At 35.0% G+C, this 15,366-nt stretch overlaps 1 protein-coding gene across 14 annotated transcripts in view; it reads right to left on the minus strand.

The window, feature by feature from the left end:
- Window positions 1-2,063: 2,063 nt before the first annotated feature.
- Window positions 2,064-15,366, minus strand: part of NAALADL2 (N-acetylated alpha-linked acidic dipeptidase like 2) — a 1,340,454-nt gene continuing 1,327,151 nt past the window's right edge. For all 14 annotated transcript variants that reach the window (XM_023260390.2, XM_023260391.2, XM_045036390.1 and 11 more), the window contains one exon: window positions 2,064-3,627. In XM_023260390.2, coding sequence (XP_023116158.1) covers window positions 3,429-3,627 — 199 coding nt within the window. In that variant the 3' untranslated portion in view covers window positions 2,064-3,428. The remainder of the gene's footprint in view (window positions 3,628-15,366) is intronic.

Genomic DNA, 15,366 nt, shown 5'->3' on the forward strand with positions numbered 1-15,366 from the left:
GAAATGTCCTCTCATAAAGGGCTCTCAATGCCCTCCTTCCTGACTTATGGTGTCATGGAGAGACTCTCCCCACTTCCCCCATTACCCAGTCTTAGTGTCCTTTTCCTGGGTTCCCTGGGACAGTTTTGTTCATCATGTATAGTCAGAGAATGACTAGTTCTTAATTAAAAGCAGTGATTCCAGCCCACATAGCATCTGGTAGAATGGCTAGTTACATAGAACGCACTGGAAAAGATCTTTTATAACCCTAGCACCTCAGGGAATGAGCTGGATATACCGCATGAGAAAGCAGAGAAGCTTAAATTCCAGTGCTTTCTAGTTTAGTGTTTTTGCTCTTAACTAAACATGTGACTATATCCACATTGCTAAATCACTCTGGCTTCACTTATCTGGTGGGAGTGATGATGCTTTCCCTGGCTGAAGGGAACTTCCTAGGGCTTAGACCAGAATGTCTCTTAGGCTCTTTTGCCTCGAGCATCTCTGCTTTTCCACAAAGGGCAGTAGCTCACGTGAACCCTTCCTGAATCTAAATTTAAGTGGCGAACGTCTGCCACATTTTCTTGGGAGAATAACCTTTTGTGACTCATTATGCCCTGGTGCAAATCTATGTACGAAGGATTGTGAGAGGTACCAGGCACCCAGATATCTCAGCAACAATTTAAACCTATTATCAATTCACCAAAACACTTGTTATTAACTTGCATAGGATTTTATTCACTTGGATTTGTTAGGGAAAGAAATAAAAAATGATATAATAAATTTAGCAATGATGTCTAGGTCAGAGGTTTGTTGCAATCAAAGATCTAAAGCAGCATCTATAGAATTAGTGGACATCTGTTTTAATTATAATACTTTCTTCACGTCATCTCTTAAATAGACTAATAAAAACACATTAATACATAGTTACGTTTAGGTTTTTTTTTTTTTCAAAGCAAATACCACATAATTTAGAAGGGCGATACTAATATTGAGATTTTTATCTATGCAATGTGGTTTACCTAGGTACACAATCAATCTTTAAACCAAAATGTACAAACATATACTTTGTGCTCTCAACAGCCTTACAGACTAAGGGGGTGAGTTTAAGATTGAGTTTTAAAATGATAAGCCATGGGGGCGCCTGGGTGGCTCAGTCGGTTGAGAGACTTCGGCCAGGTCATGATCTTGCGGTCTGTGAGTTGAGCCCCGCGTCGGGCTCTGTGCTGCCAGTTCAGAGCCAGGAGTCTGCTTCGGATTCTGTGTCTCCCTCTCTCTCTGCCCCTCCCTCACTGATGCCATGTCTAACTCAAAAAATGGATAAACATTGAGAAATTAAATGATAAACTACAAAAGTAATATTTGTTTTTGTTTGTTTTAAACTCAGCGCCAACTCCAAAATGTTGTTTTAAAGTAACTTCAACTCCAAATGAAGAACTGGAATGAATACACCGAAGTTTGGTTAAAATATTGGAGACCCTTTGGTATCAACACTCTCTTTTTGGGCCCCAAACATGTCTGTGTCTTCTCACCTCTGTTCTGCTGCTAATTTCTGTGGAGCAAGACAGGGAGCTGATGCTGAGGCTCACGGGTGACTGCTCCTTGGAACCTTTCCCTGTAGATACTCTTCAACATGAGAAATATTTTCAAGCAAGTACATTGGTTAAAAAAAAAAAAAACCATTGTAAGGTAGTTTCATTTGTCATTTAAAAATATGGTCACACAGGCAATTCATATGAAAATGGATTTCTGCTTGAATTATCTAGCTAATTACATCAATTCTCCTCTTTGCCTTGAGCTTATACACATTACTTATGATAGCAACAGCTGACCCCTAGAAATCAATTAATCAATACTGATTAATTCTTTCCCCTCAACTGTCGCTTTCTTTGAAATGAAGAGTAGGTTTATGCTTATCCATAAACATCGGAGACTTAGACATACAAGCATTGTCTGGAATGTATCTAAATGTCTGTCATTTAGACATACAAGCATTGTCTGGAATCTTGTTCTGTCTTGTATCTAAATGGGAAGTGTGTTTGAGTGCAGTGTTAGGTACAGACAGTTCACATAAAATATGCTGAGGATATGCTTCCTAGGGGGCATCGCTTTATTCAATACCAGAAGAACATTTCTAAAGAGAAGCTCACAGTTTAAACTGTCATCCAATAGAAAGAATTGTAGGCTTTTGGGGAATAGTGGATGCTAGGGCCATTCCATGACAGTGTCAACATGAAAAACTTCATTTTCCACATGAGAGAAGAATCGAAGTGTGGGAAAGACACACTCTTGTAGTAACACTGTATTTTCTGCATAAAATTAGAAGCATGAATATTTTCTACTTTTGCATCTTAGTCACAATGAAGGATAAAGAAGGAAAAATATCAAAAGTTTCTTCACAGAATTAAGAAGTTTTTCATTGATCAAACAGCTATTTCTTTCATTGTGAGTCCTTTGTGTCAGTGGCAGAAACAGCAGTTTGGTGCTTTTTAAGATAGTTGGGGTTTTCAAAGAAAACTTTGCTACTTTCCTGTGGAAATTACATGGTATTCTGTTAAAACTGCCTTCCAGGAAGGAGTTTCAGAAGAGATACAGGTAGGAAGAACAATGCAAAATGCTTTCATTTCAGAGTAGCTAGGTTTCAGTGCTTCCTACAGAACGAACAGAAGAAGAAATAAGAAATATTTTCTCCCTCATAAGACATATATCACTCCTGTAATTTTTACAAAATCAACTGAGGCAAATTAGGGGTTTCAAAGCTAGTCACCTTATAAGTTGTTAGGAAAAAATTTGCATTTAAATTGCTCTGTGCAGCTACTTTGAGATTTTCCCCTGGAATGTTTATGGCTCTTTTTTTCATTAATACTTAAAAAAATACAATTTCATAACCAGTGTATTACTACATCTAGTTGTATTATGAACAGGCACTTCATTTCATAAAATAGAAACATTCAAAGTGGTTTTGGTCGACCAATCATTCAGTCGGAATACTTGAATTCTTCATATTGAATACTTATTAGTGAAGTTAATCTGAAACCATATCAACTTTCCATTTCTATTACAGAAACTAGGTCATTAATAGCTGTATCATAGGGAATAACTTCTGTTCCTACATGGTTTATCCCTAGAATTGAAGATTGTCCAGAACTTCTTGGAACTTTGCCCCCCAAATATTTCATATATATAAAAATACAGCAGATTTCTTTTTAATAGATAAACCTTAGGTATTATTTCAATAACTTGCTTTTACATATTCAGAGATGTAGATATAAGAAAATATTAAATGTGCAAAATGCTCTTTTATATGTACATTTAAAAATACAACGTAATAATAGCTTTGGAATTGTAAAAAAGTCATTGGGGGGAAAGTCTTCAATGTCAGAAAATCTGGTTAGGTTAGAGCTTTTGCTTGAGGAATTGTAAACAAACTTCTTAAAATGCTGAGAGTTTTCTCAGTTCTTTCCAACCAAGACACTGTCGAACACATCAAGTCCTGCTTTAAAGTAAACCTGAGCTGAATTAATGCTGTTCAACACCTCTGACAGGGCTTCCTGAATGGTCTCATTTGATGAAAGTAACTTGCAGTGCTCCCAAGCCTCCAGGAGTATTGAAAACTGGCTTGTCTTCCCATCAAGGTGGTACAGGATATTTCTAAAAACAAATACAGAATGTGTAAATGCTTCATGCACAATGCTATTTTCATATCAAACATCATAATAAAAATTTCCAAGAAACAGTGACATTTGCTGTAAATGAAGAAATTATAAAAATACAATATTGTCTCCAACTGCTAATGAATTAATGGATATAGACGATCAAATTTCCCACAGTGATGAGGGATAATTAGACATTATATAGCTCCCTCATGGCAATGTACAGTACTATCTATGAAACAAAATAAAGGAGTTTTGCTAAAAAAAAAATCTGAATCTGATGAAGCTTCTAAATCTAATCGCTAATAAATACAAGAGAGACAGAGAAATATGTTAAATGATATGACAATGTGTCATTAGCAAATACAAATGGTGGAGAACTCTATAGGACAAATGATCCAGTATATTCAATAAGCAAACTGCAATAAAAAAATAGGTGACAGAAAAACCTCTGGACTAAACCTCATTCCTGCGCTATTGACATCTGGGGCTGGATCATTCTTTATTGTGCAGCTGTCCTGTGCATGGCAGGATGGTTAGCAGTATCCCCGGTCTCTGCCCACTAGATACCAGTACCACTATCTTTTACTTGCCTCCATCAGTCTGGGCTGCTGTAATGGAATATCATACACTGAGTGGCTTGAATAACAAAGGTTTATTTATCTATCATGATTCTGAGGCTTTAAGTCTGAGATGGAGGTGCCAGCATGGTCGGGTTCTTGGCTAGAGTCCTCTTCCTGTTTACATTCTCATCTGGCCTTCCTTCGTGCATGTACACATAGACATCCTGTGTCTTCTCTTTTTTATAAGGACATTTGCCCCATCAGGAAGGCCTCCTGCATGAACTAATCTAATGTAATCAGCTCCCAAAGGCCCCACCTACAAACACCATCGCACTGGGGTTAAGTGTTTAACCCCTATATTTTGAGAGGATACAAACCTTCAGCCCATGGCAGCTGTGAAAACCAAAAATGTCTCTGGACTGCCAAAATTATCCCTTACAGGGCAAAATTTCCCCTGATTGAGAATATTGCTTTAGAACAAAAGAAACCTGTCAACCAGTCATAAAGTAGACTCTCCTAGGTTTTTACCCAAAGTGTTTAAAAAATAAGAAGCAGTACATAATTAAATACTAATAGAAGATTTGTTAATATTAAGGAATTGTTAATATTTTAGGTGTAATGATGGCATCATCAGAATGCTTTCAAAAAGTGTCCTTATTTTTTAGAAATAGATATAGCAATATTTCCAAACAAAAGGTTATCATGTCTAAGATTTTGCTTAGAAATATTTGAGGGGAAAAAGGAGACTAGAGCCATAGATAGTATAGAGGGGGATAAGCATAACCATTAGTTAATAATGTTGAAAATGGATAACGGGATGTGTTATACTATTTTCTCTTTTTTTGTGTATATTTGATATTTATAATACTATCTTCTCATAAGTGTGGGGTATATAATACAATGTTGCCCTGAAGTGTATTCAAATTTCTTAGGAAGAAGAATTTGGCCTTGGGCAAATCTCAAGTGGTCCCTTTTATCATTGACAGATATAAAGAGATGCATTTTGGCAGAAAACTGTGGATTATTAGATCATTTGACTTACTCCCAGTCCAAAGTAGCTGAAATTCCATAGTCAAATAAGAGAGGCAGATATAAATAATTAAAATACAGTTGTCTAATTGTCAGATTAGAAATAGAAGGGGTAGTGATACAAGATGAAGGATTACCGTGGAAAAAGGTCAGAAAAACGTTCATAATAGAGAATATTTGAATTTCATGTTGAATCAACAGTTACAACATGGTAGAAAGCAGAGACAGCACCCTATGCAGGAGGGATGGCATACACAAAGGTACACACTTAAAAAACAGCTTGGTACGCCCAGTGGATCAATGCCGGTGTTTCTGTATGACCAGTGTTCAAGGTCAGAGTCGGCATCTTTAGGAGAAGAGCTGGACAGCAAGGTCTGGCCACCCTAGAGGCCCTTCCATACCAGGCTAAGTAATCACACTTTTGCTTCCAGGCATAAAAAAAAAAAATAAAAAATAAATAAAAAAAAAAACACAAACAGCGAAAGGTAGATTTGATTTTCAAATGATCACATTGTAATATAAAGTCTGGAGAAGCACTTAGTCCACATGAAAGGGGACACTGCTGTGAGTTACACACTGATAGTTAATTTTGAGAGACAAAGTGAGGGCCACAGTACAGATTTAATTAGTTTATACTTTCCCTAGCACTAACGTCCATTTATACAGAGTTCTGGATTATTGGTTCCTGTCTCATCAAAATTCCTGTACCTCAGCCTCTCCTGAACTTCTCACATTGCACTCTGTGGTGTATCGAATCTACACGACCCTTCATGCCAGAACCCTGCAGATCATCTTTTTTTCCTTGTGTGTCCAAGTCGTCTCTGATAATATTGACTTCCCCACCTTTTCAGTGTCTATTCTCTGCCGTGGGACCCTGCACCCTATATTTCAAGGATATGCTATGACATCCTTGCTTTCCACATCAGGGTTGGGAAATATGTTTTTTATCAGGTCTGATTTAGTGTTGTGAACACAAAAGATCTTCAGTCATGGTCATTTAATTTACTTAAATTTTTATCGGCTTAGGATAGTGATAGGAACTTAGTAGATCCTCAATAATATTGGTATAAATTACATCAATCCAGTTTAATTTGCATTTTAAGTATTAACTATTTAAGAATAAAACTGTCTTAAATTTCTGTATTTGTAGAAAATTTTAAGCTGACAATAACTACATATTGTGTGGCAGTGGGGCAGAAGATCCTTAAACGGAAGAGCCTATTTGAATGAATTTTTCAAAACAGATCATTCAAAGTGAGAACTATCCCTAACAATGCAATCCAAAATCCTTGAATTTTGTGCCTATGAGTAAACTTGGTATTGTATGAATTAAATAGAGCAGTGAAAGAAAGGTACTTTCTAGATTCCAGATATTCTTGAATTCAGGTATAAATTTGTATTAAGAAACATATAGTCCCTGAATATGGGAGGAAAAAAATATCTTCCAAATGGAGTGGCCAGTGGGTCCTGTGCAATTCTCTGGCCATAAGCTGTACTCTGAGAAAAATTTGGATCTATTTCCAGAATTAGAACACTCTTTGTAACAGAGATTTCCCTTCTGCCATTCCCATAGTATTCATAAAATGAAAGAGATTGTCAGAAGAAACCATTCAACCATGCTAACACAATCATGCAAGCAATTATACATGTACATACATACAGAATCCATTCATACATGCTTCGACTTGTAAAAGTTTTGATTATATCAAAATAACTTAAAGTAGTTAGAATTAGTGAAATACCTAATGACAATTTCCCTAAATATTAGTTTTATTAGTTTTACATCACTCAAGGGATGTAAATAAAAGAAACCAAGTAATACAGAGGAACCTTGATACAACCATGGCCTTTTTCCAAATGGAGATAAAACAGCCTCAGATAGTCACATGTATTCTCCTACATGGCACAACCTATACAAAAATTACTTTTTTCATTTTTACATACTCTTTCTAAGTTGCTTTTTTTTTTGTTAAACTTTATTTATTTATTTTGAGAGAGAGAGAGAGAGAGAGAGGTCAGGGGAGGGTCAGAGAGAGGGAGAAAAAAAATCCTAAGCAGCCTTTGAGCTCAGAAAGGAGCCCAACATGGGGCTTGAACTCACAAATCCTGAGATCATGACCTGAGCGGAGATCAAGAATCAGATGCTTAACCTACTGGGCCATCCGGGTGCCCATCAATTGCCATTTTTTAAAAAAGTGTGGGTTTTTAGAGTCAAGATACCTGTGAAACATATTTAAATTCATAGTGAGCCATTGAAACAAATAAATACACACACACACACACACACATATATGTGATAAAGGAAAATGATTTAAAAATTAAGATCTTTTGAGGATAAAAACAGTTCAAATATATTTTAATTATTCAATCATTTAAAAATTATTTCTTTAGACATAAATTATACTGCTTTACCAATAAGAATTACTAAATTAGTATAATACAAATATTTAATCATCTATCACAATATTTACAATTTTAAATTCTCTCCTTCCACTTTATCAATTTTCTGTTTAATTATAAATCATTTCATGGCAAATGTGTTTTCAGAATTTAAGAGTGCAATAGATATTTTCAAAAGCTGTACCAAAAACACTTCCATTCCTGGAAGGCATATTGCTAAGCATGCTGACAAACAAAAATATAATCTTTGTTATCCAGAACTGCCTCATAAATGAGTTGAACGAGTGCAATTAATATATTATGGGGAGCATGTTTAATACTTTTGGTTCTGTATAATGACCTTTCCACATTTTCAAAACTCACTGGCACCAAATACATTCCTACATATACATTCTATGGTTATTAAATGTTAAATACTATTAATATTAAATTTAATGATAAGATATTAATAAAACATGCTCATAAAGGTTACAAGATGAATCCCTCAATGACAATTCATTTAAACATGAGCACAGCCTCTAATATATATATGTACAACTTTAGCCATAACCACTATAAAATATCTAGAAAAGTGATAATGGAGAAGAATAAAAACACATCCTTAAAAGAATGTTTAGGTCTAAAGCACAAGAAATATAATTACTGTTTTTTGTTTTTTAAACTGGAAAGCAATACATATACTTCTTAAAGACCAGTGCAATGGAGTCTACAGTGTGCCAACATTCGTTTTTCCTAAGTAGTAAGCAACACAGTAAAATACGTTTATAATGACTGTAAACAAGCCATGTGAATAGAAATGGACCCTTTTTGGTTTGCAAAATTCCACAAGGAGCTAAACACATTTTCCATATGCTACATGATTCAAGTAGTAAGCTGTGGCAAGCTATTATGTAAGATAAACACTCATATCCGTTTCTACCCAAATTGGATACAAATCAGCATAAAACTACAGATACTGAGATTCTACTTGAAGGTAAGTAAACAGGATTCTTTCATCATAATGTAAAACTTTCATTTTGGGGAGCTATTTATATAACTTAAGTTAGTTGATCTTTATTATAACAGAAATTTTTTTTTTACCTGGATAGATTGTTTTATCTCATAAACAGATTAAGAATAACAAAAATATCTTCTTTAAATTTTCATGAGAAGAATAATTTCTCGTGCTGATTTCCAGAAGTAGTTCATCTTTTTCTATTTTTCTTTTGTGTACTAAATGTGTACCATTTAGCTTCCTGCTTACATAAAATAAATTTCTATATTTGGAGCCCTTTTTCAAAAAAGTACCATCATAGTATTTTAGTTTTAATATTTTAATGGAAGACAAAAATCAAAACCCAGCCATGTTTTTACATTTCATCACATACTTTTCCATATCTTTCTTAGTTCTAAGAACTTTCTTACATATTCAATCATTAACTCTAAGTTCCCTAGGATCATCCCTGGGGGACAAAATTACTGTAACATTTTTTAATACGAAAATGATTCTTGCCTTTGGAAATATTTCAAATTAGATCAGTGCTTTTGATGGAAACTTCTAAGTCAAAAGCTCTTTGTATTCCCATTTATGTCACCAGCATTGAACCTCAGTTAAATGGAGTTAAAAGATTTCAACGATACATACTATATCAGAGAACTTAACTATGTCTTGCTTTCTCAATGATGGGTCATATTTTTCAGCTTAGGGAAGACTGGGAATTGGCAAATAGCCAGTCAAAGGCACATTTCTAGCAGGAAAATAGGATAGAAAGAAAGAAAATACACTTGAAGAGTTTTCATGTCAAAAGTCTACCCTTTACGACGACAAGAAATTATATCCCTTAATGAATCACTCTTGCTCTTATACACACCTCCTTTAGGCCAATTCTGAAAATTTCCTTGTAGAGAGAATGGACTGTGCTATTAATTCAATAAATCACCATCTTATTTGCATACACACAACATGTATCTCAGTATGGCATGTAGAGACATCAGACCTAATTAAAATATTATTTAATTGAAATCATTTTCATAGTTATCATGTTTAAAATAACATTAATTCCACCCTCATGCCTATCTTCCCTCATCTGTAACAATTTGGATCTTATAAATGTAATTGATACAGTCATCCTGACCCACACACAACACAAAGAGACTACTAAAAGGAAAGTGTAATACATTATTGATGACACTAATGAAATTACAACACACATCATTCATTTTAATGGGTCTGTTTCAATGACACATCACGGTGACCAGGAAAGAGCAGTGCCAAACTCAGAAACCTAATTAATAACTCCTGCAAGCATCAGTGAAGGAGATGAAGCATCTTTACTCAACTGACAAATCTTTTCCATTCAGCTAAGGCAAAGGAAAACTGAAGAAAATGAAATTTGAAACAAAGGGAGCTAAAGTATTCATGAGTCATTTCCCTGCGTGTGAATTAGAAAATTAATGATGGAAATGATGACTCTCTTTCAAATGTTCCTTCCTATATTCATAAATGGGTGCAGGATGCCACCCATCCTAAATCTGAATTAACATTCATTATACTTCATGTTGAGAAACTCCTAAATGAGATCACAGTAAATAAGAAACCATGTCTTTCAAAATTGATTGGAAGTACATGCTGCCTGCAGAGACAAAAGGCCAGCTCAGTTTTTACAACTGTGGCTAATTCTTTTTAAGGATTATACTAACTGTACTCCATAGTTAACAGTGGATTGTTGTATTTACATCAACATTAGGAAAGATCATTTGACTTGGATACTATGTCCATGAGAATTCACAAAATACATGGCTGCAATACTTATAGTACAAATTATCTTTTCAACTAAATCTGAATTTGGTCTATACTTACAAAAGCAGAATGAGAACTAAGACCATTGCTGATATAGTCAAGCCATAAACTCACTCTGCGGACAATTGAGATTGAAATAACATGTGTGGTAGATGGTTTACAAAAATGCCTGTAATTATTCTCCTCCCTCTATGCAGGCCTCGTCAAATTTGAATGTAGCCCCAATCCATCAGGAAGTGGAGTCTATTTTCCTGCCTATTGATTCTGGTTTGGCTTTAATATTTGCTTGGACCAATAGAATGTGGCATATGTGGTGAGCCTATGCCTCAGAAGATCTTGCATGCTCTCTCTCTCTCTCTCTCTCTCTCTTTGGAACCCTGACAAACCACCATGTGAACAATCCTGTTAGCATGCTGGAAAAAAAGAGAACACATGGAGCAGAGAGGATCTGTTTAGCTGAGTGAGCCCTTCCTATTCTAGCTTGTCTCCATCCAAGTTGGCCACAGAAGCACCGGCTATATATATGTAAACAGCCGAGAGGTACACAGCCTAGCCCAGATGAGAAGAATCACCCAGGCTCAGTCCAGCCTAGATGGCCATACTGAAGAATTACACACAAAATAAATGGTTGTTTTAAGCTGCTAAATTTTGGGGTGACTTTTAATGGAGAAATAAATGATCGATATGATTTGTAGTGTATTTCTTCCCTGTGGGAAGGAAAAAGTTAATACAGGAATCAGTTCTCTATTCCCTCTTAACAGCATTGACAGAGTACAACCTATGCTGTAGGTTTGACAGTTCTTTAAGTGACTAGCTGAATTTGGTAGACACTTGAAAAATCATGCCAAACAATCCTCATGACGTGTGCGTTACAAAGTTAGGATATCTGTGTTCATTCATTTGAAGTTTTAAAATCTGTTAGGAGTATCAGGTGAGATTTTTTTTTCCATTAAACCAAAAAATAAGTTAATCGTTATAGCATACTGGGTTTTGTTTTGTTTTGTTTTAATGTGGATCATCTGTTTGCACTACAATTACATATAAAAGAGAGCAGAGAACAGAAACACTTAACTACTGTATTCTATGTCTCAGGACTTCTCAGTCCATCCAACTATAGTATTTCTCAGGGGAAGTTCCCTGAGAAGAGGCTATCTTTTAAGATAATCAAGGAAGATGCCCTTGAGTGGAGCAGTGGTTGATGGTTTATCAATGAAGAAAAATTCTATTTCTGCACTCAAAAATTTCCCATTAAATCAAAAGTGGGCCCAGAAATCAAAGATTAACACAGTCCTTAGCACGTTTCAGAATTTGGAGAAGATGGTGATACAGTTGACCACTTTTCCCCACACTCATGTAATTACTTTCTTGGTTTTATTTCACCATTGTTTTTTTCTCTCCATCTTACCTTCACCTGGATGTATGACTTAGACCTCAATGTTTAGATGACTTTTCTTTCTTAACTTACTTGGAACTCATTTTCTCTTAGTATTTGAGTTTCTATCATTAGCAGGTGTGATCTGTTACCTTCCAAAGACAATTTCATTTGATTACCCCAAAGGCACTTGACAATTAACATAACAATACATTTCCTTTAATCTATGCTCCAAATATTTACATTTTCCCTTCCTCCATTATTCTTTCCTTACCCTCATTACTTTTAGTAAACAGCAAGGCTGAGGCTACAAAACCAAACAAAATAACTAATTCAGGTTTTTCTTCATTTGTTTTTTTTAATCCAGTAATGAAAAGGATGTGAACTATTTGTTTTGAAAAGTTCATTCTAAAGGTAAAAGTTTATAATTTAGGTTGTGTCTATTTAAACAAAGTGAGTAATTGAGCCAATATTGATCTTTTGGCTTATTCTACTCAACAGCCCTTATTAAACATCTAATATGAGTAAGTTGCTGTGTTAGGTGCTCAGGGATAGAGAAGAGTTCATAGTCCATGTCAAAAGCTAAGCACATAATGAATAAATTATTATTTTCACATATTGTCTATATAACGCATTTAGAATATTATATGGTATGAAATTATTTCATTTCATATTTTACAAAACTTTTCACTTTATTTTATACATATGTATATGTATATTAGACTGTGAGAAAAACATTGCTTTGTTATAAATGTTTTTGTGTATCTTGTTTCTCTATGTCATATGGGCATATAGTACAAATTCTGTAAATATTCTGTGCAATGTTCACCATACATCTTATGGTTTGTGGGAAAATCTCCAGAAGTAGATCCTAATAGTATCAGTTTAATTTGATACATCTTATTCTAGTCGTCATAATATTGATTTAGATAACACAGTCCTAATCAAGTCAGCATAAGGTAATTCCTTAATCAAATGGATTATTTCAACAGTGGGCATACGTTGGCAGTTATATTTGAAAGGAGACTTTCTGCAGGATTCTAAGAGCCGTAGTTTCTGGATTTTTGAGAGAACCATTGAAACTTAATCCCTTTTCTGCTTTTGAATAGGACAGGTTATGGATATGAAATCTGCAAATGGTACATCCCTTTTTTCCAACAGGAGGAAAGTCAGCTTTAATATGATACCATGGAAGTAGAACTGGAAGACAGAAATGTATTCCCTGGTCATATGACGGAGATGATGAATCAACCAACCTAAAATTTGCTTTTCCTCTTGACTTTCAATTATGTGAGTCAAGATACTTTACTACTTTGTGTAGGGATTTATGCTACTTTCCATCAAATGTATGCAGATATACAATACTTATTAATTATATAGTTATTAAAAACACATTTTCCTTTATATCTTTTTACCTGAAAATTTAGATAGTTTATTTAGTTGAAGTGTGAAAATAATCACCTTGAGGTTAAAAATGCATGGTTTTCCTTGAATAACAAGTATTTTATTTGAGATGATTTGAACACTTAGAAATTAACAGAACATTAAAGTGTTTAACTTTAGCTAGAAGGAAAGCTAAGTACAGACTGAGTGACCAATTGAAGCTATGAACATTGATCACAAAGGTTGGAGGTATGTAATGAAGGAATGAATGTTTTAATGTAAAATTTCTCTCAAAAACTAGAAGGATTACCTTTCATATTTTATGGAATTGTTACACATATTAACTTACTAAAAATGTGACAAAAATAATGTTTTAAAGGAACTCTGCTGTTGTTCCTTAGCAGAGTAAATTTGTTCACAATTTACTGGAGTATTACTATATGTAACTATTTTTGCTAGTATAAGGAAATAAAATGCTGTGGTTTGTATTTGTAAACAAATCAATCCATATACAATCTACTATGCAAACTTAAAGAAAACTAAAATCACCTAATTTTTCAGTCCTATTAATTGTTTTCAAAATGTAAGTACTGCATAGGCAATTTTATTATGTTGAAGTTGACTGTAAAAAATAAATACAGATTGTGAATAAATAGTAGAAATATCTATTTGCTTAGGAAACTCAAAAAGAAGATGCACTCATTTTCACTCTTAGTCATGGTTGCCTCATTTATTTAAGATTTAAGGACCCAGGAGAGATCATCCAATTGGCTGACTTAGGTCACATGGCTGTCCCCTAGCTCAGGAACAAAATATCTGGATCCATTCACCTTCTGTTGGGGGGAGATTAGCCTTGCTTCTTACCAACCTCATAGGGAATTCCTCTCATATAGGAAGGAAGTTCTGATATTAGGCAGTAATAATTTTTTTTTTTACATTTTTATTTTTTTTTAGAGAGAGAGAGAGAGCACGCACACACATGAGCAGATAGATGAGGGGCAGAGGAAGAGAAAGAGAGAATCTTAGGCATGCTCCATGTCCAACACAGAACCCCACGTGGGGCTCAATCTCATGAAAGTGAGATAATGACCTGTGCCAAAATCAAGAGTTGGACATTCAACTGACTGAGCCACCCAGATGCCCTGCAGCAGTAATAAGTTTTAAAACATTAACCCAACAAATATCTATTACACTAGTGATGGAAAGGGAAAGTATATTCCAATAGAATTCTCTTGGAATTATCCTCTAGATTGCTGCTCTACTGCACAGCATTTGCCCCTTTATATTAAAAACTTTTTTTTTTCAACTTTTATTTATTTTTGGGACAGAGAGAGACAGAGCATGAACGGGGGAGGGGCAGAGAGAGAGGGAGACACAGAATCGGAAACAGGCTCCAGGCTCCGAGCCATCAGCCCAGAGCCTGACGCGGGGCTCGAACTCACGGACCGCGAGATCGTGACCTGGCTGAAGTCGGACGCTTAACCGACTGCGCCACCCAGGCACCCCAACCCCTTTATATTAAAAGTTAACAAGTGCTCTATAATATTCCAGCTGCAGTTATCAAAGTGAATGTGTATAAGAATAACCTGAGACAATTTTAAAACTGATGAAGAAACTCAGCTGCAATGGGTCTGAAGATACCTTAGAGGCGTCTGCATTTTTCCTATTCCCTTACTTAAGTCTTTTCGGTGATACCCATACATTCTTAAAAATTCCTTCCAGTGAGTTTACATTTACTAAGAGGTCTTGTTTTATTTCCAAACAGGTTTCTTCCAATGAATGCATTGGAAAGGAAAGACTCACAAGTATTAACTGATAAAATGAAAATGTTGGATTATATGTGGACAGATAACTAAAAAAATTAATGAGGGAACGGGAAGAATAATGACAATGGAGGAAAAAAATAATCTGTACTCAGATTGTTTTACAAGTGCCCAGTTCCTGCTCAAAGATGAGGAGACAAACTGGAAATCTTAGGTGATGCATCCTTAGTGTGGCTTCAATGAGAACGTAAATTTAGAATTTCAACTCTTAGAACAATACTCAAAAAAAAAAGTGCTTTGTCCTATATCAAAAGATTGTGATAAACATTTCAGTTAAAATAAATTGCTTTTCAATCACTTGATCATTGACTGGTTCTGCTTTATATCAGATGAAAGGATATATACCTTTTAGGCAGTATGTAATCAAACCTTTACTCTTAAAAAGTAG

This window comes from Felis catus, chromosome C2 (genome assembly GCF_018350175.1).
Source record: "Felis catus isolate Fca126 chromosome C2, F.catus_Fca126_mat1.0, whole genome shotgun sequence".
Taxonomy (NCBI): Eukaryota; Metazoa; Chordata; class Mammalia; order Carnivora; family Felidae; genus Felis; species Felis catus.